Raw genomic sequence first — 26,238 nt, 5'->3', positions numbered from 1 at the left:
CTTTTGAATTTCCATGCCTCAAGTGTTTCTTTAGAGATACTCTTTGAGACCTCCTGATTTTTTAGGTGTTATGTAAGAGCCAAACATGCTGTTTCAAGTCTTGCCATAGAAGATACACAGAGAAGGAACTATTTATACCTGCTTTTGTGTAGTGTAATTGCATTGTTCTCTATGCTGCCTAGTCTTTGTTAAGCTGTTGCTATTACTCTACAAAACGGTAGTGAACAAGGGTGTGATCTGTGTGTGAGGAAAGCACATATTGTTCCCTATTTACTGCAAACAAATAAGCAGATAGCCTGGTTTTGTTGTAAATGTTTTGAAAAGCTAGTTAGTGATCAGAAAAGGAGGATTTGCATTTTCTCTTTCCAGTTCCTTGCCTATCAAAATTTTTCTAGCATTACTGATTTGTTTTCTCTTCTTTTAATGTTTCAAATTAACTTGAATTGCATTCTTAAATGCATGTGACTTGAGAAAAAAGGTTTGAACCTTGAATCTTAATTAATCAGCTTTTTTTTTCTTTAGAGTACAATGTCAATATGTTTTGTGAGTGTATTGGTGAATTGCATATATAGTATGACTTACCCAGTGGTCTCCTGTTTGTGGTACTGAAATTTTTTGAGAAATCCCTTGATGTTGAATTTTAGAATTTGAATATAAAGAAGCACGTGGAACCAAGAACTAGCATTTCCAGTTAATAAGAACCCAACAAGCCAACAGGTAAAAGAAAGAAATACAGAAAATGGCATCTGAGACAGAATACAATTCTTTATTTTTCCTAGAAAACCTTGCTACAACCACATGCCATGAGCAATTGATAGAAATCTGTCTTCAGTCTAATCTTAAACTGTTGAGATCTGCAGAAGTTACTGGCATTTGTCAGCATAAATCTGTGTTTGTGACTAAAGCAATCCACTAAACATGAACACTTTAACTGTGTCAGATTCCTCACCTCGGGGTGTAAGGTCTGATGCCAGAAACCTGGGTTGTTACTTATTACAAATCACAGAAGTTAGGCAAGTTATGCTCTGTTACACAAGTAAAGGCTGTTATAATTTCCTTCAAATCGCAATCCTTATTATATAGTGTACTGAAAAATTGGTGGTTACTTTTCAGTAGTATATGTTTAAAGAATCTATAAGTGAACAGAGTTAACTTTATACTAGACTTTTAAATTTGGTCACCAATTGGCTCAAAAACAAGATGATGAATAATCCATATTATTGGTCATAGAACTTGTTCAAATTCTACTTTGGGTTAAATCACATTGTAAACATCACTCAAATACCAGGTTTACAAAATAATCTAGCAGAATGTCTTGATGAAGAGTATGTCTGAGCTGGGTAAAAAGACTTCAAAAGATGAAGCCATAGTTCCAGCTGTATTTGAAATGCCAGACAAAGCAGGGATTAACTAAGTGAAATAAGGAACAAAGTAGTTGTTCTGTCAGACCTGTGGGTTTTCACCAAAGGTTTCAATGGACAATAACTAATTTGATTTCTAGTTGGTAGATAGAACACTTTTGGAAGTCACGAAAGAGGACCATAATGAAGTTCTTTCTGAAGAAAGCTACATTAAGACTATAAAATACCCATGCTGTTTTATATTGTGAGGAGAATTGGGATTATGCCCAGTTTAAAAATTTATCACTGATTAGTCAGGAGGAGGGGGAATACTATTATGACTTTTTTCCTTTTCTTACAGTTTGAGTTCTGTCAACAACAATTAAATTGTTTGAGTTGTAACCTTACACTCATAAGCAGATTCATACGTTTTGGAGCTCTCAGTGTTTGGCTTTTAAAATGCAGCAGTAGCATAACTGGAAATACCTGACATTTAAAAAATAATTATACAGAAACCCATACAGTTGGTTATGCAGTGGGTTCTTGTGGATTAAACACATAGTAGACTATCAAACCTGTGATCAAATTTTTAAATGTACAGTTAATGTTCCTTGCAGATCCTGTTTTGGCAACTGTTACTGAAATGTAGCTGGAGCATTGTGCTGCTGGACTGCTGCTTTGTAAATGGTCCCTGTGATGTTTTAAAAGTTCTTTGAAATGTAAAATTGAAGGAAGTTTCTTCTGCTCTATGTCAGAAGTTGCAGGAGAGAAAATTTTTAAATGGTCAGATGTCATCCTACATGTTCAATTGGGTTTTGGCTGTTTGCTTCAGCTCCCATGCAGTTATCTTTGTCCTGTGCTTATCCTTATTATTCTTGTTCCTTGTCTCCCCTTTTTAATGTTAACTGGAAAGAAAAGGAGTCTTGTGGGTAAATTCCCTGTGATTGTGATGCTTGCTCCTCTCACATTATTCAGTTTGTTTTCTAAACTGCATATTTGGGTTATTTTAGATCATCCTTGCCTCCAAGGATGTTCTCAACTCTATTGGGATTTATTTTTGGCTGAGGTTAAAATAGTCATACAGTAAATGGTCACCCAAAAAATGGGTAGAGTTGTTATGATGGATAGTATATGAATTTTTCTTGGCATGTCTTGCCAAAATGAGATCCGCTAATGTAAAATGGTGTAGTTAGTAACACAGACCTGAATGTGATATTTCAAATTACTCTGGTGAAAACCAACCTCTAAATCTGAAAAGACTTAAAACACATGGTTTTTGATGAACCATATGGACAAATTTTTCTTTTAATGGGAAAGTTCAGAAGTTTAGAGTGAGTGAAGCTCTCCTCTCAAATACCTTGTTAAGCAGCTGGTGCTGAGTAAGCCTATGTGGGAGCTTGTTGACAACTTAGGCTTTATTCTAAACAAAATCCCTTTGCAGTTCTCTTCAGTTTGCATGTTATGTTACAAATTACTTCATGCTTTCATCTGATAAGCATGATGTACTTTTGTAACTGCAAACTACCCTTTCAAAAAGAAATTTTATGTTAGTCACCTTAAGGATCCCAGTTTTCTGGCAAATATCAAGTGCTTGGTATGTTGTGCTTGAGAAGAACTGCAGAGCTCCATTTGTTGCTTTTTTACCCTTTGTATGCTGCTCTTAAGGTGCTTTTACAAAGTTGTTTGCTAGAGGCACTAGATATAAGGGTCGTGTTTTATCTGTGTTGCATAACTAGTGTTGTAAAGTTTGCACTTATTCTGGTGGTTAGAAGTTCAAATATTTGCCAACATGTATAGGTTGTTTCCACTCTTTTTCTATAGGCGAGGCTGAGTGTTATTACGGTTCATTCATGTCAAGTGTCATTTGAAATGGAGAGAGATTGGTGTGAGCTCTTCTTTGAAGGGTTTTAAGGTATGGACTAATTCAGTGATGTGTACAACTGTGAATTTATACATACTAGTAGTTATTATTTCATTAATTGCACACAGCATTGAAAAAGTCAAGATCATTCTTTAGGAAAGAAAATTTTCCATCTATACCTGGCTTGTTCCTGCAATGGTTTGCAATGTTAAGACAGAGAAAGTCCTTCATCTGTTTCTATCTAGGCCATGGGAATACTTTCTTCTTTTTTCTTTTCCCCCTGTGGTTTAGTGATTTGTGGTTAAATATTTTATGAATAATCACGCTCAGCTCTCTGTTTGAGAATAAGTTTTGATGAAGTGTGTTTGGCTCTAGGCTTTACTGGTGGCATGATGATGGCATTTCTCAGCTGGTTCCTAAGACAGAAGCAGGCTGGTGGCAGCAGCAGTGGAGGCAGTGTGTTGGCTTGTGGGTAGGAAATCCAGAGAACAGGGCAACCAAACTGAAACCCGTGGACTGGTAGAGAGCAGGGCAGCAGATCATAGCTAGTGGTTCTAACAGCAGCTCCTTCCTCCACTCCTTCACAATTTCAGAGCTTCTGGAAGCACTTTTTGAAGTCTTTGACAGTGATGGAGGTCCCTTACGTGTATGGCTCTTGTGGCATTGCCCATGGAGTGGCTTAATGCCTGTCACACACCTGAGCGCACAAGGAGTGGCAGAACATGGACCAGGGTCACTGACACTTCTGTGAACTGCTGGTGATGGGAGGTAGAGAATTGATGGCTTAAAACTGAATTTAGTTGTGCCAGTGTGTGTTGCACAACAGCGCAAGGTGATAATTTCAGCACTGTCTGCTGACAATTTGATCATGTAATAGTTTAGAAGAGACTTGAACTGTCCCAATAGATTCTTTGTGATCTGTAAAACACATGGGTTTGGGGAGTGTTTCTTTCTGATATCTAATACAGATATTGACCTATATACACACTTTAAAAATGAGGCATGAAACTGTAAAAATGAAATATGTAAGAAGATGAAAGCTAGCCAAGTTCTAACGTAGCTCTGTTTTTCCCTCATACAGAAATATATTAATGTTGAAGCAGAACTGAACAATGGAACCAGACATTATTCGAATGTACTCCTCATCCCCTCCACCACTTGACAATGGAGCTGATGATGATGATGAAGATGAGTTTGGAGGATTTTCTGGTGTGAGCACTGCTGATGTAGCTTTTGCTGATTTTGATACAGCGGACTACAGTCATCCAAAGGAAGAGTTTATACCCACAAATCATTTCATCCCACTCCATGATTATTCTGACAATGTAGCTAGCATTGCAACTTTCACATCTGTTAAAAATGGTAAAGATAAAGACTGCATTGCAGAGCTTCCTACTCATACTAAGGAGCTTTCTGATATGTCAGCTACTAGTACTATCAAAGAAAAATCTAAGTTTAGAACTTCAGGTACCGCTTTAGAAGATGTAAACAGAAGGGGGGAACAAAGAGACAACACTGGAAAATCAGAGGGTTTTTCTTCTCGTGTGGTTAGAACTGGTGTAACAGTTGAGAGGCAGGATAAGCAAATAGATGCTTGTAATGGTGAGAAACTTCCGTGTCTAGAGATTCTAACAAATGGATTTGCAGCATCAGACCCTGTAAATCCTCAGGGAACAGAAGATCTAGACAGTATTGGTGACTCAAAGGGACTGAAAACTGTTAGCACCCATAGTACTGAGCAAAATTTGAACTCAATGCCTAGCTCAGGTGCAGATGTTGCAGATTTTGCTACCTTCTCAAACAAAACCCCAATCCATTTAGAGGGAACAGAGCCTACAATATGCAGTGTTCTTAATGAAAGAGACTCAGTGAGCATTCAGGAGAACAACAGAATAAACAGAGTAACTCATAGTGAAGAAGAGCTTTGCATTTCAGAAATTAGTTGTGAACAGGATCCCTCAGCACTGGAATTTGCAATTTCTAGTACGTCTCAAACAACTGGAAGTTCAATATGCACTACAGAGAATGGAGAGCACAGTGGGAGGAGAAGACAACATCACATAGAGAATGGCAAAGATTTTAGTAGGTCTGAGGATTCTTCAAAAGCAGCAGACATCAAGGCTGATAAGATCCAAAGCCTCAGCTGTGATCCTGCAGGAGACAAACTGGGTGGTGATGAAGATCTCAAGAATGGTGGAAGTAGCACTGAAGTTTTAGTTTGCAGTGACAAACAAGATGATGTGTTTGGTGACTTTGGTTCAGTCAGCAGTGTGTCTCCCACCTTCAGGAATGCTGAAGACTCAATAAACGCTCTTGATTCAGAAAGAACTTCTGAGCAGCCCGCACACATTAGCGAACCTAACGAGGAATTTGGTGAATTCAGGGACACGAGTACTGTTTGTCAGCAGCCAGCAAGTTTGGACCAAGCTGAACTAAATCAGGCTGCTGACACTTTAGAATGTGATACTACCAGTAAAACTTCTGGGGTAGACTTCCAGCATACTACTGAGGTAGAAAATGGTGACAATACTGAATTTGGAGACTTTGATTCAGTGCCAAAACCTCAAGATGAGAGTGTTGCTTTCCAGGACTCGGATGACTTTGCGGACTTCAGTTCAGCAGGTTGTAACCAGGCTACAGACTGGAATGCTTTTGAAGATGAACAAAAAGACAGCTGTTCTTGGGCTGCCTTTGGAGATGAGCAGGCTGGTGAATCTCATCACAGAAAAGAGACGTGGCAGTCACATAGGACAGATGTGTCTGCCAGGAGCGATGGTCCAGTGTTACACAAGACTGACAGTGTTGCTCTAGCATCTTTCCAAGGGACTACCAGTAAGCAAGAGCTATCACCTTCAGTTCAGGTAAGAGTTTGCTTTGTTTTCCTCAGTCTTGTTCTGCTCTTATGCATACAGTACTTCCTGGTTCCTGCTTCTGCGTACAACAAATATTTGAATAGTCCTTGTTTGCCTTTCAGGAGAGATTTAATGTGCTCTGTGAGACGGGCTGGTATGAAACATTATGCTGTGTTTGGATCGTGCAGATCTTTGCAGCACTGTTACTTCCCACAGACAAATGAGCAGGGTGTGCTGGAACTTAGAGGAATGTGTTTTGATGATTACATGTGATCATTTACATAAATTGATCAAAGGAATAAGCCAACATGAACATTTCAGAGCCTGTGATAGTTTTTCCTTTTGCTTCATTGTTTACTGCCTTTTGGGGATGCACTTGTTGCCTTTTTGTAAAATAGTGGTGTGACCGGAAGCTGGGATTACTGGTTCCCAAAATTTTCCATCACCATTCTCTATCAATGTTTTCAAAACCTGATTAAAAATGATTATTTGATTTGTAAATAGCTGCACTAATTCACTTAGAGCAGACAGCATGATAAAACACAAGCTGTGGAATTCTGTCTTGGGTATTCAAACTCCTGGGAAGTTAACTCTTCAAAAGTTCTTTAAAAATAAGTCTCTGTTAGGTATTAATTGTGGGAAGCTGCACATTATAGCAACATCACAGAGGACTGGTGATTTGTTAAAGCTGCTGCTATTTATAATTAGAAGCTTCCAGGAGAGGGAAGTAAATAAGTTTATTTCTTACTACCTCTCCTATGTTTTCTGCTTTCATTGCTAAATATTCATTCATTTGTAATTAGTTACTTCCTAAGCATTTTTAACAGTCATTTTGAGATCTGTGGCTATTCATACAAAGACTTTTTTTGTTAAGCATTTAATAATACTTTTACAAAATTCAGAACAAGAATTTCAGTTTAGAATTTTCTTCAAAGCTTCTTTTTATTCATGTCATTCCTTCCATGTGAGTAGTTTAGAGTATGCCCTGCCTTTTTGAAGAGTGCAGCAGAACCAGTAGTAAAGGATGTTAGTGGTAATATGTGTCTGCAAGGTTTGGATCTTCTCTGGCAATAAAAGGAAATGAGGTAAGTCCTTTCTTTCAGGACCTTGCTCGGTGACAGCCCTGCCTCTTCCCATTTCCTACCAGTGACAGGTGAAATGGCTTTTCAGAAGGTTGTGCCAGCTGGAGCTCTGCCAGCATCAGCAAATGGAATGGAGCTTTTGGGACTTAGCACTGATTTCTTGTCACGTTAAAAGCTGTGAGCCTCAGGTCCTTGCTCTTCCTGCTTGCTGTTCCGTGCAATGACTAGCACTCCAAACCTCAAAGAGATTTCACAAGCAAAAAAAAAGGCTCCTGAGTAAACCTGCAGGCAGATTTTTGTGTCAGTGTAAGACCTTGCTTATCACCTGAATGTGTTGGTCGGTTTCTTAAGTTGAAAGCACAAATCTATTGTTACCTATTCACCCATAAACTTGGAGAATACTAAGATTATTGCAATTAATCTCAATTGTTTCTCTTGCCACTTGAAAGACTGTCCAGAATCTGAGAAAGAAATGGGGTGGGGAGATGATTCTAGAAAATCATCCCTTTTTTGTCGTAATTAATATTAAGGGATAGCCTGAAGATTTCGAATATTTATTTTCACTTAAAGTTTTCTGTAATTGTATTATAGGTTTTCAATAGAAAACACTTCTGTATGTAGATTTTTATAAAAACAGAACCATCAGAAGCTCTGTAATTAAGTTTTCCCTCCCCAAGCCTGCCTTAACAAAAGATAAAAGTCAAGTAAATTGGAAGTTCCTTACTTAAAGTCTACCATGAAGTCTAATTGTAAAGCAAATTTTAAGACTTCAAGTTTTTTCGTTCCTTTTCTTTATGCTACAGTCAGTTGTGACTGTTTGGATCTAAAGTGATGTTCTCCTTCCTCTGCCAGTGAGGAAGTACAGCTGAGAGAATGTTTTACACAAATAAACTGGAGAGGAAGTTGAGCTGGACGTGTTTTCTCTGTTGCAATAGTTTCCTTAGCCTTGCAATGTCAATTGCTACATTTTTTTTCGGTTAACTCTTAAAAGCAGTAGTTATTTTGTAAGTGCTTGAAGTTTCGGAGGGATCTACTAAAACTTTTTTTATATTAAAAAATCCTTGTTTTAAAATTAAATAGTAATTCTGTTTATAATCCATTCAGCCACAGTTTGCTAAATTGCTGTTAGAGACAGAGGTTAACTAATGAGTCAGCATGAGCCAGCAGACAGCCCTGGTACTCTGAGTGCAGAATCTTAGTAAAATTAAACTCAGATTTTGATCAGCTTCCTTGCTGTCTTTTAAGAAGTTGTCACTGAGGTCAAAACACAAAATATGGCATTTTAAAGTAGTTGCCAATCTTCTGTTTGGCAGGTATTAAACTTGGTTCTGCAGCTATTTGATGCTAGAGCAGAAATACTGGCAGGCAAGATAAATCTGGTGAGAGGGAAGAGAACAAAGTTTTTTATTACCCAGCCTAAAGAATGATAGGGAGGAGGGGATTACTTGCATCAATGTATTGCTGGCAGATCTAAAAAGGATTTGCTGTAGCAACCCAAAGGGAGCAGGCTGTGTACAAATAGTGCATGTGTTTGACACTTGAGATAGATGGGAAAATTGAGATCTTAGCTTAGGCTAAAGGTGAGCTGGGATCATTTACAAGATACTGAATACACTTGATCAGTGATGGTGAGGCTGGGAGAGTCACTGTAATGTGGTGATGAAAGAATCCTGAATGGTTTATAAACAGAATGATCCTAATGGAATTCTTTGCAAAGGCAGAAAATTGAAAAGGATACTTAGCCAGCAGCACTGCTGTTTAAATGTGGAAATAATGTATATAGCAATTTTCATCCATCAGAATGCAGCATGAAAGCAAAGTTATTTATCAGTAGCTCAAGTTTCCATTGAAAAAGTCTCTGTGTTATTTCCTTTGTTTCTTAGTTTGTAGATTCTGAGTGTGGAGATGGCAGTAAAATATTGTGCTTTCTGGATGCAGTCTTGATTGCATGATGTATGTATGATGGGCAAACTGTTTAAAGACTGTGGATTTGGTATAATCTTTAATTAAAAATAGGCTTTGCTTCAATTCAACTACTTAATCCAGTTTTTATTAGAAAATATACAACATAAAGGATGAAACTAAGAGGCGGGAAGTTCACAAAAATTACCTTATATAGTCACATGTAGTGGCAAAAAGATCATGGTCTTTTCTTCCTTGCCTTTGGTCTCAGGCTCTCTGAATTCTGCCCACAATTTGCAGTGCAGGATTTGTAACATGCTGACCTGTTCTGTTCAGTAGTTCTGTGTGGAGGGGAGAGGAGGAAGGGCATGGTGTGCACACAAACTACCATCTGAACCCATATTAATGCTACATATACCTTAATCCATTTAGTTTGTCTGCAGCTGAAAAGATCTAATGATTGGTTTCAGTATGGCTGCACTTTGCATTTGAGATGTGCCTTTGTGTTCAGTAACAGATTTAGGATGTAGTTGTGGGTGAAATGGTTGATCCAACGAGTCTTGAGCAAATCTGCACAAGCATTAGTCCTTTCTATGAAATCTCATTGCACACTACCAAGTTTTGTTTATGATGAATATAAGGCTTGTAGTGCAGCTTTTTCCATGAGATAATGCTGAACATTAGTCAGCTGAGGGGGTAACTCTGCTGCATTAAGAATATACATGTGTGTATATATATATATATATATATATACATATATAGGATTCAGCAGTGAGGCACAAGAGCAGTAATAATCCATGGTAATCGTGTGGGTGGGGAATATGGCTGTGCCTGCCTGTGTGCAAGGAGCATGGGCATCTCCAGAGCAATAGGAGCTAAAGAAGGGCTTGGTTGGAAGGCCAGATCTTACCTGAGACTTAACAAATCCTGGCAAGGGATGAAGGAAAAGGTGAGCAGTCGTCCAAGTGGGTTTTGAGGTTCTCCACTTATTAGAGAGCCTGTGCACGCTCTGCCTCTTCAGATTAATCAGTGTGGGCGAGGCACAGTTACTGAGCCATGAATAGGCACCCAGACAAAGAAAACCCTGGATCGCTGTCATTTGGAGTGTACTCTGTCTTGGACAATGAGCATCCTTTTGGAGAAAAGTAATTATAACCATAAAGACTTCAGCCCCTCAGTTCAGTAAGGTAAATTAAAATAGTACTGGCTACTTACATAAATATACCCTTCTGGAATGGTTTGGGGGTTTTAAGGCCACAACACAGTTCTGAAGTATTTGCAGCTGTATAACAGTAAAAATCATACTATTAAAATTAGCCAGTAATTGCTGGTTTTCAGAACACACTGGCTGAGGGGGGAATCTTGCAAAAGAAAATCGTTTGAGAGGGGGTTGTTTTAGCATTACTATTTATGGACAAAATTATTTTCCATTTTGTACACGTAAGTGTCATCTGCTGTATTTCCTCTCGGAGTCTGACTGAAAAGTTAGTATAACACCAGTAGATATCAACAGCATGACAAACTAGAATGGTCAGTGAGTTTTATGTAGTCACAATAAATAACTGTTAAACTGGACTTTGCTTGCATGGAAGATGCAATATTTGATGCATTCTTCAGCTGAGGGAGAATAAATGGTGAAGCTTCCAGCACGAAGGATAGAGACAGCTTCATATTTCTAGCCTGAACTTCCCTGCAGTTTCTAACTCTCTCAGATCAAGCAGTAAAAAGAGCAAAGAAGTCTTAACCTTTTTTTTTCCCCTTAAGCCACTACATTTTCAGATTTGCTTTGCAGCTGAACTCAAAACTTTTATAGTTACTCTTTTAAAATGGGTTTGGGATGTTTAGGACTAACATTGCCTTCTTTACTTCTTTAAATTATTGGTAAAAAAAAATCTGATTCCTCATTTTATGTTGATGAAGGTTTTTTTAGCTCTTGTGGCATCCTCTTTCTGATTTGCAAATCTCAGTTTAGGATGAGTGTTTCCATTATAAATTTCCCATGTAAATAAAAACACCCATTTCAATTCAGTTTTTTACATTTAAGAAATATATGGCACTACGTTATATTAACCTGCTTTTAAAGTGGGGATGGAGACAAGCCATCACATTTGAAACATGAGAAGTTAAACTAGTTTTCTTTGTAAGCTTTGCTTGTCTTCTTTACTCAGGAGTTTTTCTGCCTGCAGCTGTTCTCCCGTTGCTTTTGAGGAGGTGTTGCCTGTGCTTCAGACAAAGAAACAAATTGTTGCTATGTGAAAAGGAAATGGATTCATAGTTTAAACAGTCCATAAGCTGTTTCAAGGAAAAAACTGTCCCCATTCAATTGAGAACTTAGGGATTTGTTCGTTTGCTTGTGGGGTTTTAGTTGACCATTTAGCTTTAATGCTTGAGTCCAGAAAATTTTGAGGAAGTCAATTGGTGTGTTCCCCATGGTGAGTTACATCCATTGAAACTGGTTCTTCGCTCCCTTGTGTGGTCTATATGGTCATGAAGTTTAGCTCTTAAAAAATCCCCAAACCCACCCCCACAAAATACTCCAAGAACATCAATAAAGCTGTTCAAACAAAAACCCCAAATACACCCATCCCATGCACACACATGGTGAAGGTAGAAGAGTAAATGGCTACTTAGCTTTTTACAGGCAAACGTGTTGCTGGAAAATGTGGTTTGGTTGTTAAAAAACCCAGCAAAGGGAGCTTCTCATTTAACCTTTATTTTATTAAAATAGTCATAAAAAGCTGTGCTAGGCACTCTGCAGAACAGTGAGTTCATGATTTCAGTTAAATAAAATCTCAGTGGTTAATAATTTTCTTTTCTTGGCCCCTCAGCTTTGTTCTGTCATTTTTTGAGAGCTTTCATTCAGCTTTTGAGTTCCAATCAGAAGCCAATCATGTCCACATGGACTTTATTCCTTTCCTACTTTATATGTTTAGCATTTTGGATCTTTCATAGGTTCTTTTCCATCCCCTTTAATATGTTTTTTCTTTTATTACTTTTCACATAAACTTGAATATCTAAACATGCTCAACAATTTAACTATTACACTGGTTTTATTTATTCTTAGATCTTCCAGTTTTGTGTTTGGTAGAGGCAAAGAGCCCAGAGTTTGTGTTGCTTCCTCTGTGGCCTCTTTGCTTGGCAGCAGGATGAGGAGGGTTGAAGGCATGCCTCTGTTTTTGACTCTCCCCTTCTTAAAGTACCTCTGGAGGCTGCCAGAGCAGAGATGCTGTGCAATATAAGAGATTTCCTAAGGGAAGATAAGGGCTTGTGTTAAAAATTGGGGCTGTGCCCTCCAGTGGAAAGGGGAGAGGGTGGAAGGACAAAGAGCCACTCCACTCTTTGAAAGGGAGCTCACCTGGATGAGTTCTTGGTTCTGCTCCACAGGTTATATGGGACCAGAGCCGTGGAGAGAAGCAAGACTGGGTTTTTTCCACTCTTGCACACAGAGTTCCCCAAAACTTTACCCACAGAAGCATTACAGCAGTTACATGTTGAAAACTGCCATTTGTGTCCACTGTTTCTGTAGTGGGGCTCAAGTGTGTTGTTTTTATGGCAAATTTTATTATCTCCTCTTGTCATAGCTCTGAAGAAAGGCAGTGACCTGTCACTGTTGGGTTCATGTGGGGGCACCTGGGGAGGATTTGGTGTGCTGAGTGGTCAGTGAAGAATTGCTGTGTTGAAGGAGTTCTTGGATTCTATGACCTTGTGGTGGAGAAGAAAAAAAACCAAATTGTGTAAACCAAGTACTTTGGGCTTTCAGCTCTGAGGGATGGATCTTGACCCCTGTTTAATTGCCACATAGATAAATTCTAATCCTGTGGTTATGCTTATTTTAAAAAAGCATCTCTGATACTTTGTTTGGTTCTGGTGGTGATTACCATGTCTTAAGTGTCTGCCAAAATGCATTTAGAGAAACTATGAGTCTTTAAATTTATTAATAAATAAATGTATTTATCTATTTATCATTTGTTTGGAGAATCACAGCTAATGTTTAATGGCAGCTGTAGCCTTTTCACATCTTCTGTAAGTGCCTTCAAGAATTATTCTTCTTGAATGGCCATGCAGAGCAATCATGTATCAGATACTTTTAGTGACATGAGAAGTGAATAAAAATTATTGGTTTCTGCCTTTTTTTTTCCAGAAAGACATGACATTACTTCTGGTCATGCACAGTATTTTCTTGCAGTCTGATTTATGCAACAATAGATTAGAGTTTGTAGGAGGTGGACATTGACACCAGCATTAAAATCTTGGTGATGCCCTTAATACCTGGAAGCTGTGACCACAGGATTTCATCACCAAAATAAGTTCAGTTGATTTGTAATTTCATTACAAAAACAAGTTCAGCTGCTTCCATTGCCACTGTGTCGAGATGTGTGTTTTTGCACTCATCCCTTTGTCCATTTGCACATACAGAATTAATTTTTTTGGTTTGCTATGGAAACCATTCTTTATCATATAGAAATAAGGGCTGAGCATCGCTGGGAATTTAGAAAAGATGACAGGAAGTGTAAAGAATGCTATAGTTAAACTGTTCCTGAAATTTTGGCACAATTCTTAAACTCAAATTTGAAATGTGACACTGACTGAGATTCTGCTTGGTTCTTAGAGATGTTCTGTTAGTTCTTTCATTACCTAAGCAAGCATATTTTTAGTCACTAGCATGTTCTCAAATGTTGACCCTTTTCAAGAAATGTGATGCCTTGCTGTTTCTGTGATCCAATGCCATTCATCTGCCTCTTGCTTTTCCCTGGGGATTTGTACTCTTGCTGTATTACAGAAATGAAGTAAGCATCACCTGTTAATGTAAGATAAGGGGAAGTGATATTGTAGGCAAAGTTAAGGTTTAAAATTGAAGCAAAGTATGCTTTAGTGTGTTAAAGCATTAGGCTAGAATCTGGAATAGTGTTTAGTTTTACTTCCTAAAAATGTAAGGTAGTGTCTTAGTTCTGGTTAACAAACAGGAAACAACCTACAAGTATTGCAACTTAGTGTATGGCCAGAATGACTGAGCATTGAAAGATGATTAAAAAAAGAATTATTTACTGTAGAGCATGACTCATTATGGTCAGAAATATGGTCAGAATTTACCAGAGAGGTAATGAAGAAGAAAAGAAAAGAAAAAAAAAAAAAGTGGGGGGGATGAGTCAGGTATGCTCTGAATTCAGATCTTTGCACATTTATACATTATGGTTTGCAAGTGGCTGTACCTGGTGGCTGTCCCTCTCAGGCATTTCTTTCACAGGCAGTAAAACCGAAGAGCTGATGCTCTAAGCCAATTCATTTTCCTATTTTTTACAGTTAGAGGCTGAACAGAAAGAATAGTCTGGACAGACTCCATCCCAGTTCCTGACTCATCATCCCAACTCCAATACAGAATCCAGATATTCTGATAACATGTTTACCTCTGTTATGTTTGCTGATGTACATGGTCAGTGAGTTGCTTAGCTGAGATGAGAGACAAGGCAAATTTTCAGCTAAAAGTTCAAATAAGAAATGTTGCAGATAATTGTTGGAATTGTGAAGCAGACATTTTGCTGCATGAAGGTTTGTCCCAGTTGTATTGATTGGCCTAACTAAAATAGGTAACTTCCTCCTACAGCCTTGCTTTTTTGAACTGTAAATCATCTCAGTTGTAACAAAACCCCTCTGTTTTGAGGCTTATGTGTGTAAATTCAACATTGTTGCTGGAATATGCTGCATCTCCACAGGAGGGCTCTGCTGGCACGGCTAAAACAGCACATGCTGTGGGATGCTCCTGGGATTTCCGCCTACTCTGTTTCTTTTCCATTTCCCCAGTAGAAAAGCAGGTGCTGGAGCTGCTGGATGCTGCCCTGTGTGTGTTGCAGCAGAGCACTGGGAAAGTGGTTGTTGAGGAGCACTAAACTAGAAAGATGGAAACACTCCACTGAATGCCAGGCTTGTGCCTCCTTTCCTTAGCAAGAAAAGAGATTCAGGTGTTTCTGGCAAAAATGAGTACATTAAAAAAGGCTTTATTTTCATTTTTACAAGCATATCTTGAAAAAATACCATTGAAATTGGTATTATAATAAATAATAAAAGCTTGATGTTTACCTGTTTTTAATGGGTTGAAAAAAATTCCATATCATTAGTACATCTGATGTCCAAGACCAGTTAACAGAGGTAAAAGAAGTTGAAATCCTGTCTATATGGAAATACTAAAGAGAAAAGAGAAATGTAAGGGAAGAACTTGAAAAGAAGAAAGCATACTCTGCTTATCAGAAAAAACAGGGGGGATTTTTTTTTTGTTTTTGTGAGGGCAGGAGGTTGTTTGACTTTTGTTTTCTTTTTCATGTTAGATCCATCTGCCAAGGCCCAGTGCATGCTTTGGAATTAAAATGTCTGGAAACCATTAGTTCCAATATATGCTGTTTATATTGCTGAGATATTATCCTTATATAGCCTAAATCTTGTTGTGTGCATTTTCTGGTAATTTCTACCAGAGTGACTTTGGACACTTCTGTTACAACTCACTTTGCAGGGGGCAAGATCCTTACTGTTTACAGGATCCTGTATACAGGATCCTAGCCTGTATTTGGTGTTTAAAGAGTCTTGTGGTCCTCTGGCAGTTAATATTTTGTGGTGAGTGAAATCTTGTGTTAGCTATAAGTTGTTTTCCATCTTGCTGTAATATTGGACTTGTCTTTGTAGCAGTTAGCAAAACTTGACATAAATATTTTCTCTTTGGTATAGACAACATTGCTAAGTCGTCTGGAACGAATATTTGAAGTCTGTTTTCCTTCCATTCCTGTTGCTGAAATTGAAGAAGAAATAAGTTCCTTGAATCATTTGCTGGAAGCAGGTGAAAAGCAGATAACAACTGAGGAGACCTTAGGAAGTACTGGGTAAGAAACCACAGTGCAACAAATATAAGATGAACTTGAAACACATATGGCCGTAATTTAAAATGAGGTGTTTGCTTCAAGTATTTTGAGAAGCCATCGAGTGAAAATCAGCTATCTATCAGAATTCTTGTTTTCAGTGACTACATACACCAGGAGTACTTCACTTAGCAACTCAGCAGCCTATCATCTTCTTTTCAATTTTGTCTCTGAATTAACCAAATATGTCTTATTAGTTACACTTGCTATATAAATTACTGTATTTATTCATGTAATGATGAAGTCTAAGCAGTCTTTGTCCTGCCTGCCATGGACATCATTTTCCAGTAAGAAGTCTGAACTATAATTGCTCTGAGAACACTGCAGTTTTAGTTCCCCTGGGTATTGTGCTTGGGCATAAATTTAATTGGAATGTATAATAAGTCACTTGCATTAAAAAACAGAATAAATATTCGAGGCTACTAAGCTGTATTTCTGAATGATAACTTGATTTATGATGGGTTGTGCAGGGAACTGATGGACGTGTGGACAGAGCTGCAGGACATCCACGATGCATATGGACTGAGATACCAGTGGGGTGGCTCCCACAGCAACAAAAAGCTTCTGTGCTCCCTGGGAATTGACACAAGAAATATTGTGAGTCTGCCAGTAAAACTGGCTTTTTAAATAAGGAATCTGCTTTATATGTAGAATCAGGTGGAGGTGTTCTATGTGAATGCCTTCTCCTAATTGCATAGTTGCACAGAACATGGTTGTTCATGACAGACCACCTGACAACCTTTTACAAGCCCTATTAATGTAAAAAGTTGCATTAGTTTTTAACCATTGTGTTATAATTAACATAGCATTTATTCTGTGATACTAACCTTATTCAAGTTATGTAGCATTGAAAAACATTTCTGTTGCTGACATAGAAGAAACTCTTAAGTAAATTCTTTGTTGTTTTATTAGCTCTTTACAGGCAACAAGAAGCAGCCTGTTATAGTACCCATGTATGCAGCAGGACTGGTAAGCTTTTTTTAGTATTATTTTTTTGTTATAATTCTGGCAACATCATATAATGAAATATATTAAATGACATTAAACACCAAGTGTGCTGAAAGATATTTTTGCATATACAGTTATGGCTTAGGCATCAGTAGAAATGCTAGAAAAGAATTACCAAATAAATAATTTTCATTATGTGTGCGAGCAAATACTTGATTTTAAGTGAAAGAAGTATTCAGTAAAAACAAGGAGAAGATAAGGGTTGTGGTTTTTGCTGGTCTGAGCAGAATAAATGTTCTTTTTTTCTCAAAAAAACAGTGCATGTATATGTATACACACAGGCAAACACACCTCTGTTTTCATATGATCATCCACAAATGGAACAGTAAAAAAATACTTTTCTTTGGTTTATATTAGGCTGATCTAATTACGTAGGTTAATTTTATAGAGTGACTTCTACAGTTTTCTGGTGCATCAAGGTCAGCTTGTGTACTTCTTTGGATGTTAACATGGTATTCTGATACAGGTAGTTAAAACAACTCTGAGATACTGCTTTTTTCTTCCTGTTTGTGAGCGGGACTATGTTTGCAACACATGCAGTTATTTTTTGCAGCAGATTTTTGTTGCTGATAATTGTCTCCTAAATTTTTTATATACTTTTGCATACAATAAGCTGGATAGCAGCAGGAGTAGGAGTAAAGTGGCTTGTTGCTTTCTGTTTCCATATTGCTTTCTGTGTTTCTCAGCTGTCCAAAAGAAATTATTGAACTGGTGGGTAGATTCAAAGCTCCCCTGATAAGGTGTAGAAACATTTGTGGGACAGTTGATCTTGGCAAGTGACTTCCTGAAAATTGTTTAAAATGCTGTAGTTGCAAATCCTGTGCTTTTATTTGGGAGCTCCTCATTGTTCTCGGGTGGTTGGCATGTCTCAATGCAAACTTTGGGCTTTCTGTAGATCTTCTCACCCTACATTTTTTTCAAGATCAGATTTCAGACATTTTTCATAATACTATCTGTATTTTAAATGTTTGCTTAAAATTAAAATATGTGTTTATTTTCTTAATGGTTCTTAATGCATTTATTGCCATCTCAGTAATTATCGTTCTTGGTATCATTCTGAAAATTGATAATTTAGTTTGTTTATTTTGGATGACTTAATTGTTGAAATGGAATGAATGCAGTTGTACTTTTGTGATGGGTCATTTGATATTTCTGGAATAGTCTACACACAATTGGGAGGAGAAGACATGACCTTATCAAGTAACTGTTTTCTTCAGCTTAAATTACCTTACTGAAAGTTAAAAGCAAGCTCCAGCTTAACATTTGGGTTTTTGTTACTAGCTCTAAAATATTTCTTAGGCCTAAGGACCCATGATGATTTTCCCCTGCTCCATTTACTCCCACCTCTCTCAACACAGTGAAAGTGTCCCAGAGATACATGGTTACCCCCAAGCCCTTAGCTGAGGGTAGTACTACCTAGTAGTGTGTTCTAGTTTTTGGCATCTGCAGTTCTTGAAGTGTCTGTAAATGTGTGTGTCTGTGTGTGTGCAAGTCATTTTTAAAAATCGGATTATTTATTTATTTGTTTCTTGTTTGTTTATTCAGGGCATGTTAGAACCTACCAAGGAACCATTGAAACCAATATCTGCAGCAGAAAAAATAGCTTCAATAGGACAGACACCTCCTGTATCACCAGAGATGAGCACATGTGCATCTGATCAGTTCCAGGTAAAAAAATAGGGAGAGAAGGGAGAGGAGACGCAAAGAAAGAATGAGGGAAATAATGGGATGCATTGTCTCTTTCTTTATGTTTAAAATATCTGGATGGTGTATTCAAAGACACCTATATATAAAAGGCAGGTGTTGGTTGTGTCAGATTGAAGTCCTGCTCTTGGATCTGCTTTTCATGTGTGACTGGGAGTCCCTGTGATGAGGCTGTAGCAGTTGGTGGCCACCATTTCAGAGTCCTGATGATCCTTACTGTTACACAGCAGTTTGCTCTCAAAGGCAGTGGGCAGGTAGACAGATTTTATATGTAATGTTAGACTCATCCGACCTCTGGCTAGGGCTCTTCATCTTTGCTTATTCTGGAGCTCATTGTTGGAGGTTGTTCTACATGTTGGTTAGCACTCAATTTTCTGAATGATCCTATTTACATTTATACTGTTCATGTTTATTTCCTTTTGCCCTTTCTTACTTCTTCAGGGTGTCATGCAAAGCAGCCCAGCTGCCTCAAGAGAGATTGTTGGTGTGGTCATTACAAGCATACATGTCTGACTTTTTGATTGTATGAATTCTCTTGGCTCTTTGTGCCAGATTTATTGAATTATCTGTTACACACAGTTGCTTTGCTGGCTTCTCTGTCTTTAAAGTCTGATACAAAATGAATTCAGAGGAGTTTAGGAGTGAGCTTTTGAATTTCCTGAGTTCTTTGTTGCTGTTGTTTTGATGTAAGGGTATTAGAAGAGCACTTGAATGCTATGCGTGTTTCAATGTGTGTGGTTGTCAACAAGCTAATGGGATATGCAGAGATATTTCATTTTCAGTGTCATTACAGTGATGCTCAGTACATATTCAGAGACTCAGCTGTGTCCCTCCTTAGTGCAGATCTTGTTTAATCCACCCAACATCTTCAGTTACCTGCTATGCTTGTGACTTCTGATTGAAGGCATTCCAGAAAGGATTATTCTTGGGCTACACTTAACCTTAACACTAGGTACTTGTGACTATAGTGATGTTCTTGCAGTCCTTGTTCTGCCACATTGCAGAGCTCTAAGTGTGACATGCTTGTAGCAGAGGAGAATTCTTTTTCATTATTGAGCAGCAGTTTGTCAGTGGGCTCAGAGCTCACATTGCTTTATACAGCAATACACATTTGGTGCTTCCTGTGCTGCTCCTCATATGCAGTGGAGCTGAAGTGGATATAAGAAAAGGTAACAACAGTGATTACTGCAAGCAGTCTGATCTGAAGAAATCTACTGTGTGGTAAGAAAGTAGGAACATTTCAGTCTTTTTGCAGCATTCAAAGTACCCTTTTTTACAGAGGAGGAAACATAAATTAAGCCATACACTAAACAGTGTAGAGAGCTGTGAGAGTCTGAAGTAACAGCATCTTTGACAAGTGCCATTTTCTCAGTTGCTTGACAGTCATAGTGCTGAAAAAAAAGAACCTCTACTTACCAAAGTCTCTCTTTTTCTGTAATTATGAATTCCTGATACAGAATATCCCATTACTTGTCACGGTGTGATAATCTTGACATACAGCTTTTTCTGATAAGGCTGTCTCTGTTCAATAGTTGTGGTCCATGAATACATCTGAGAAGCTTGTGTGCTGTCTGTCTGCACTGTTGGCATTAGGCTAGCTTTTTCAAAAAGACAAACACTAAAATAAGCTTTTGGGGAAGAAATGGGTTAGAGATTGTAACCATTCAGAATTCTAGGAGGCTACAGTTAGATGACATTCTGAAAGTTTCAGGGCATGAGCAATCAATTCTCCACCTCAGAGACCGCCTTTCTTTCTTGGTCTCATCTTCTGTCAATGACTGATGGCTTCTGTTTGCTTTGGGGAAAATCCAGTTTCACATCACATTGTACAAATGGCTCTTTCAGAATATTCCAGATTGTTGTGGTGATAAGATGATGTGCCTGAACATTTCATTAGGACCTATGCTAGAAACATTGTTAAACTATTCAGTAGAAATACAGGCAGTTTTAGTGGACTCTGAAACTTCTTATTCTAAAATTATTCTTAGTCTGAAACTTCTTATTCTAAGTGCAAGTTATTTAGGTGCAGCAATTCAAGTATCTCTTTCGTGTACCTGGTTAATGTGTAATTATTTGGTTAAACTTCTAAATTCCTCCATTTTCAGAATGAAGATTTATCCGTATTTTCACAAACTTCAGAATATTGACATTGTCTTTGGAAGGAGAGGCTCTGGTTGATAGATTCATGTTCTTTGCTCAGGGAAAAGTTCTCCTCTGAGGGCTGGCATTTATGGCACTTGTATACAGATCAGTGTCTGTGCATATGACTTCCTGCTAAGGGAATAAGACTTTGGAAGACTGATGAGGTGAAAGTAATACTGGAAAGAACACTTGTAGAAACACAGGAATGCCTCCTAAATGGTTTTGTTGTAGGCAAACAGACAAAACCATGCAGAGATTTAAAATGGAGAACTTTAGAACTAATAGAATGAGGTAAAAAACAACAAATGAGCTGCAGTGTTTCTTCCTAGTTATGACATAAACTCTGAATGTTTTGCCTTCATTCCCTCCACTGGGTCTCACTGAGTTAGGCTGGGGAAATAGGGTAGACAAATTTCCATCTGAGCCATTTAAGCTATAAGGACAAGGGTTTTGAAATTGAGTTCTCAAGCAAGTCACTGGATTGTCGCATTAGTTTATTGTATAAAGATGATTTTTGTAGAGTCATTCTCTTTTTTATTTGAAGGTAGAATCTAAATTCTTCTTTGATCTGTTGTTTATCTTGACAATTGAGGGGTTTATTTCTCTGTTCCTCTGTGCTCATAACTGTAAGGCAGTAAACAGAATATGAAATAATCCCCTGATTACTGTTGCCTTGATCTAAGCATGGTGTCTCAAAGACTTCACAAGGCTGAAGTAAAAGGCTTTGTCAAGGCACATCAGGTGTAAGGAGTGGCTGGTGAAATAGGCACCCTTTGATTGTGAGACCCAAGACAGGTGCCTTTCTCTTCTTTTTTGTGCAGCTCTAGTGGGCTTCTAAATTGCAGCCAAGTCTTCAGGCAGTGCATGCAAATTACATTCCAGTGTTTGTCTAAAGGGTTGCTGTCTGGACTTAATGATAACTGCTTTCTCTTGGTTTGATACTGTTTTCTGGCTAATGTTGTTTTAAAGTTTATTTATCTGCTTCTCTTTGGATATTTTGAAGAAAGTTGTCCAGATATTTCTGCTCTTCTGCTATTGCTTCAAAGCATTCTCTTCTCTCCATTTGGGACTGTGTTTCTTTTGTAGGGTTACCTGCCAAGTTTTATTTAGTAAGTTTTATATTGGAATAAAAATCTGCAGTGACCCAGACCTTTGTAGAAGAAAATTACCAGTGCTTCTTTTCTGCAGGTGCCCATTACAGCACATCTGCTTGCATGTAAGCCACTGAATTAGGGATCAGGTTATAACAGAAATATACATCTTACACTTGGTGGCTATTAGGGACTGAACCTTAATTAAACCCCATGGGGTGACAGTCTCTAAAAACACTTTTAATTACATAAGAGACCATCAGGACTTCTAACAATGACAGATGCAAACTACCATATTATTGGCCACCAGCCAAAGGCTCTATCAGGAACTGCTCTCCAGTTATATGTGTGAGAAAGATCCAAGAGTGTGAGAGTGTGTATGGCTTTGTTCACAGAGTAAGGAAGAAAGATTTGCAGGTAAGAGATGCTACAGAACTTGGTGTTCTCTCAGATGTGACAGCTGTGTAAAGGGGTTGTCTGAAAAGAGCAGTTTTCAGAACTGATAAAATTTTGCCAATGAATACACACAATGAAATGTATGAATTACTTGCATGTAAAGCTTTTTCTGGAATGGGTATGATGCTCATTTTTGGGATCCATCTGAATATTGACATTATATTTGTATTACAAGTCCTTTTATTCTTTTTGCCCAACTTTAAGACAGAAAAATGCTTCTTTTTTATTTATTTTGTTTAATTTTCCTTGAGTAATTATTGGCACAGACACAAACATTTACATTTTACTCTTTTGGATTATGAGAGCTCTTACATAATACATTCTAAAATTACTGTGTGAAAACATCTCTCACTTGCATCAAAGTGAAATATGATGCAGTAAAACAGGCAGGCATTTTAATTTCCTCTTTCTTACTTCCTTAACATTCAGAGTAGTATTCTGACAGCTGAGTATACTTTTTCATTTCTGTACTGTGTCCTGTAATCTAAGATGGAGGCCTTGAGGAGTGAAAGCAATGTGCTCCATTTCTCAATATTCTCATAGATTAGGCACTTTTCCTTAAAGCGTGTTACTAAAATAATAATTGCAGTAACCTAACAACCTCACAGTTTCAGAAAGGCTGAACATTATATTCCCATTTGCTGGGTATGTTCCCACTGGCTGAGGTTTCAGTGCCTGTGTTCAGGTGTTTCTTAGGGCTGAGGTAGCAAGAAACAGGAAACTTTCAGTTTAATTTTGCTTTTTCCTCTGCCTTTTCCTTTCACTTGGTTTGCTAGTGTATAGACTGGTACTTGCCAGCATCTGTATAGGTGAGGGCTGCTTTACTTACCCTCTCTTTTGCAAAGTACTTGAAGTCAGCAGGGTGGCCTCATCCCACAGAGCAGACTAATATATTTGGTGTATTCTTATTGATTTGGAGTCAGACTCGTTTTTTCCCATTTTAGGAAGAATTCGTCACATCCTGTGTCCTTTCCTTGTCAAATCTGAGAGTCAGGCCATCATTAAAGGCAAAGACTTGGCAAACCATTGCTGCCACTTTTTCCATGCAGCTCTGTCAGTCATTAGTCCTAACTCAGGCCTTTGACACAAAATCTACTGGGTGTTTTCCTCAGTAAGAGTTGGTAGGAAGCCACTTTATTTCAATTTGAGTTCATTTTGCTCAGGGCAGAAAGCTGCTAAATTGTTATACTCACTACCCTTCTCTTTTCCTACAAACTCCTTTTAATGTTAATATATTTTACATGTGACAAAGTTTAAACAAGCTACTGATAATGGTGATCATTACTTCATCCGGTGGAGCTTCCACACTGCTGCCATTATATCTACATGCAAATCATTTCAGTAATACCATTCCCAAGGCAAAGTTAAAAGTGAAGAATCAGTTTATTAACCTCCATGGAGAGAATACTGTTCAAGCTGTGCTCAGTACTGAAAGTATTTTTAAGACATTAGAAAGTAAATGTCTTGCTTAGAAAGATCTTTCCTATAAATAAATACAGAAGTCTCCAGCTCCCTTTGTTTTGCTTCCTGCAAACATCTAGCACTGAGGAAATTTGCAGTGAGCTTAATTGTGCTACAAAGCTACCTCAGGTTGCTACAGTCTTGATTAGTGAATTGCATTTTTCTTCAGTGTCAGATGGTTGGAATCTTTAAAATTAAAAATGAAGGCTGATTTTCTACAAAAGCAAAGAGAAGGTATGGCTCAGCCACTGGAAGCTTAACAAGTACTGATGTGTTTTAAAGAATATTGCTGAGAAAATCCATTGTTTTTCTTCCATACTGTGATTGTTTCTTTAGAAGTTGAGGGCACATCCTTTCCCAGTGCCTCATGACAGTTGACTTCACTGGGGAGAGAGCAGAGTGTAATGCACAGAAGTAGAAAGGTTCAGCTTCTTCCAGACATTTCTGCTACTGTCCCATCAGTTTGTGTCCTGGGAGTACAGGAAGACAGTGCTTGCAACTCACACTGCCCCTGTAGAGCATGGCCCCTGCTGCTTGCTTGTGTCCAAAAGGCTTAACAAGAGGGAATCAAAAGGCAAGGATGGACTCCCAGGAGGAGTCAGTGTTTCCATACTCCTCTTGTTCAAGCATTGCTGCCAATGGTTTGTATATAGATGGGGATGAATCAACTGTGAAAGGATAATAACTCACAAGACTTTAATTTTTAAAGGGGGTGGAGTGGAGAGGGTGTTGATACTTTGTCCCTCATGTGTGGAGATTGTGTTTCTTAAGAGCAAAACAAACCAAAAGAATGATTGGTTGTTTGATGATAAATAATATATATGATCAAGACAAAGAATGGATGCACAGACAGCTTTCACTGTTCTGAATTTGCCCTGTAATTGTGTATACATAACTATTTATGCTAAGTGCCTTATCTTCCATGAAAGTAATAGTTTAATTTTCAATGATGCCTTAAGGTTTGTTATTCAATTCATGTTTCAGTTAATTTGCAAATCCTGTTTGAGTTAGAAGTTACCTAATCTGTGTTGATCAGAATTTGATGGACTTCCTGTGGTAGAAGAAATCTACTTTGAATCTCTAGTGCATATTATGAAAAGACACACCTCCCAAAAGTTGGGGCTTAATCATTTAGTTGTCTTTTTTAGTGTTTAGATGCTAAAGAATCTGTTGTTTGAACTGCTTTGCATTGTTGTAACCTGAACTGACTGTAAAATCTGATTTCTGACTTTTCAACTCTAGGAATCTCTACCACCTGTCCAGTTTGACTGGAGTAGCAGTGGCCTTACTAACCCTTTAGATGGTACGTCTCTCCGTAGAGCCTCTAGCACCAGAGCTAGAGATAAGAAAGCTACAAAGTTCAGACAAACATCTATCTGCTGATTATTTTTTTAAGATATATACACACACACATATATAAAAATATATATAATACTTATTTCTTACTCCTAACTTTGGAAATTCAGGCTTTCTTTCTGATTTACAGTTCCCCTATGTGAAGTATTACATAGCTTGAAAAATACAAGTTAAGTATTATTTAAATTCCTGCCATATGCTAGTGACACAGTGGCAATATTAACACTTCATTACATATAACTGCAGATTATAATGAAACTCTGAACAAATGAGCATTTTAGGTTGATGAGTTTTACTTCCTAAAAGTATTTTTCACCAGTCAGCTATCTCTTTAGACATCCTCTGAATGACAAACTTCTGTAAAGTGGCTACTTCAAAGCACAATATTTTAACCACAAACTGTTTGTAAAATATACACTTCCTGAGCTGAAAGTTTTCAGATTTAAAGATAATTTTATATTTCAAAAATGTGACTTCATTCATTATCACTTTTGCTTACACTAAAGAGCTGATTATAGCTATTATATTAAAGAGGTAGCTACAAACTTATTAATAGCTGTAAATGTATATAGTTATCACCTAAAAAACCCTTCACCTGTGTCTATTTTAATAGCAAAGTGAGTTGTGCCTCTGCCTCTAGTGTCAGAAATGTAAGTGCATGCAAAGGAAATAAAACAAGTTCTAGAAACTTGTTTTACTGACAGAATAGAAACCTATTAAGAAACTCCTTTACAAGGAGCCTTCTGACAGCAACTGATTGATTACACACAAGTTCAAAGGCAGGCTCAGATAAAGTGCATCTCTTACTGCACTGGTGTTGCCACACTGTGTTGTTGCAGAATGTGTGGTGTGTAAGAGTTTGGATAGCAATATCATGGTGCTGAAGGAAAGCCTGGATGGACCCTTTTGCTGTTGTCTGGTGTCTTACTACTTCAGTCAATCATCATGCTTTCTTTTAACAAACAACTTTAAAATGTATCCTGGTTTGATTTCTGTTTTAGTGCTAAAGGGGAACAGTATAATTTGCCAGTGAGGAACTGGATATAAGAGCGGCCTTTGTTACCCAGTGGTCACACTGCTT

At 37.9% G+C, this 26,238-nt stretch overlaps 1 protein-coding gene across 2 annotated transcripts in view; it reads left to right on the top strand.

Moving 5' to 3' along the window:
• Window positions 1–26,238, top strand: part of AFTPH (aftiphilin) — a 42,371-nt gene that overhangs the window by 4,615 nt on the left and 11,518 nt on the right. For both annotated transcript variants that reach the window (XM_066546346.1, XM_066546345.1), the window contains exons 2-7: window positions 4,283–6,062; window positions 15,752–15,903; window positions 16,410–16,536; window positions 16,852–16,908; window positions 18,493–18,615; window positions 25,044–25,104. In XM_066546346.1, the coding sequence (XP_066402443.1) occupies window positions 4,314–6,062; window positions 15,752–15,903; window positions 16,410–16,536; window positions 16,852–16,908; window positions 18,493–18,615; window positions 25,044–25,104 (2,269 nt within the window). In that variant the 5' untranslated portion in view covers window positions 4,283–4,313. The remainder of the gene's footprint in view (window positions 1–4,282; window positions 6,063–15,751; window positions 15,904–16,409; window positions 16,537–16,851; window positions 16,909–18,492; window positions 18,616–25,043; window positions 25,105–26,238) is intronic.

The sequence above is a fragment of the Molothrus aeneus genome, chromosome 3, assembly GCF_037042795.1.
Source record: "Molothrus aeneus isolate 106 chromosome 3, BPBGC_Maene_1.0, whole genome shotgun sequence".
Taxonomy (NCBI): Eukaryota; Metazoa; Chordata; class Aves; order Passeriformes; family Icteridae; genus Molothrus; species Molothrus aeneus.
The sequence above is the reverse complement of the archived record's forward strand: the minus strand, read 5'-3'. Positions and strand labels throughout refer to the sequence as shown.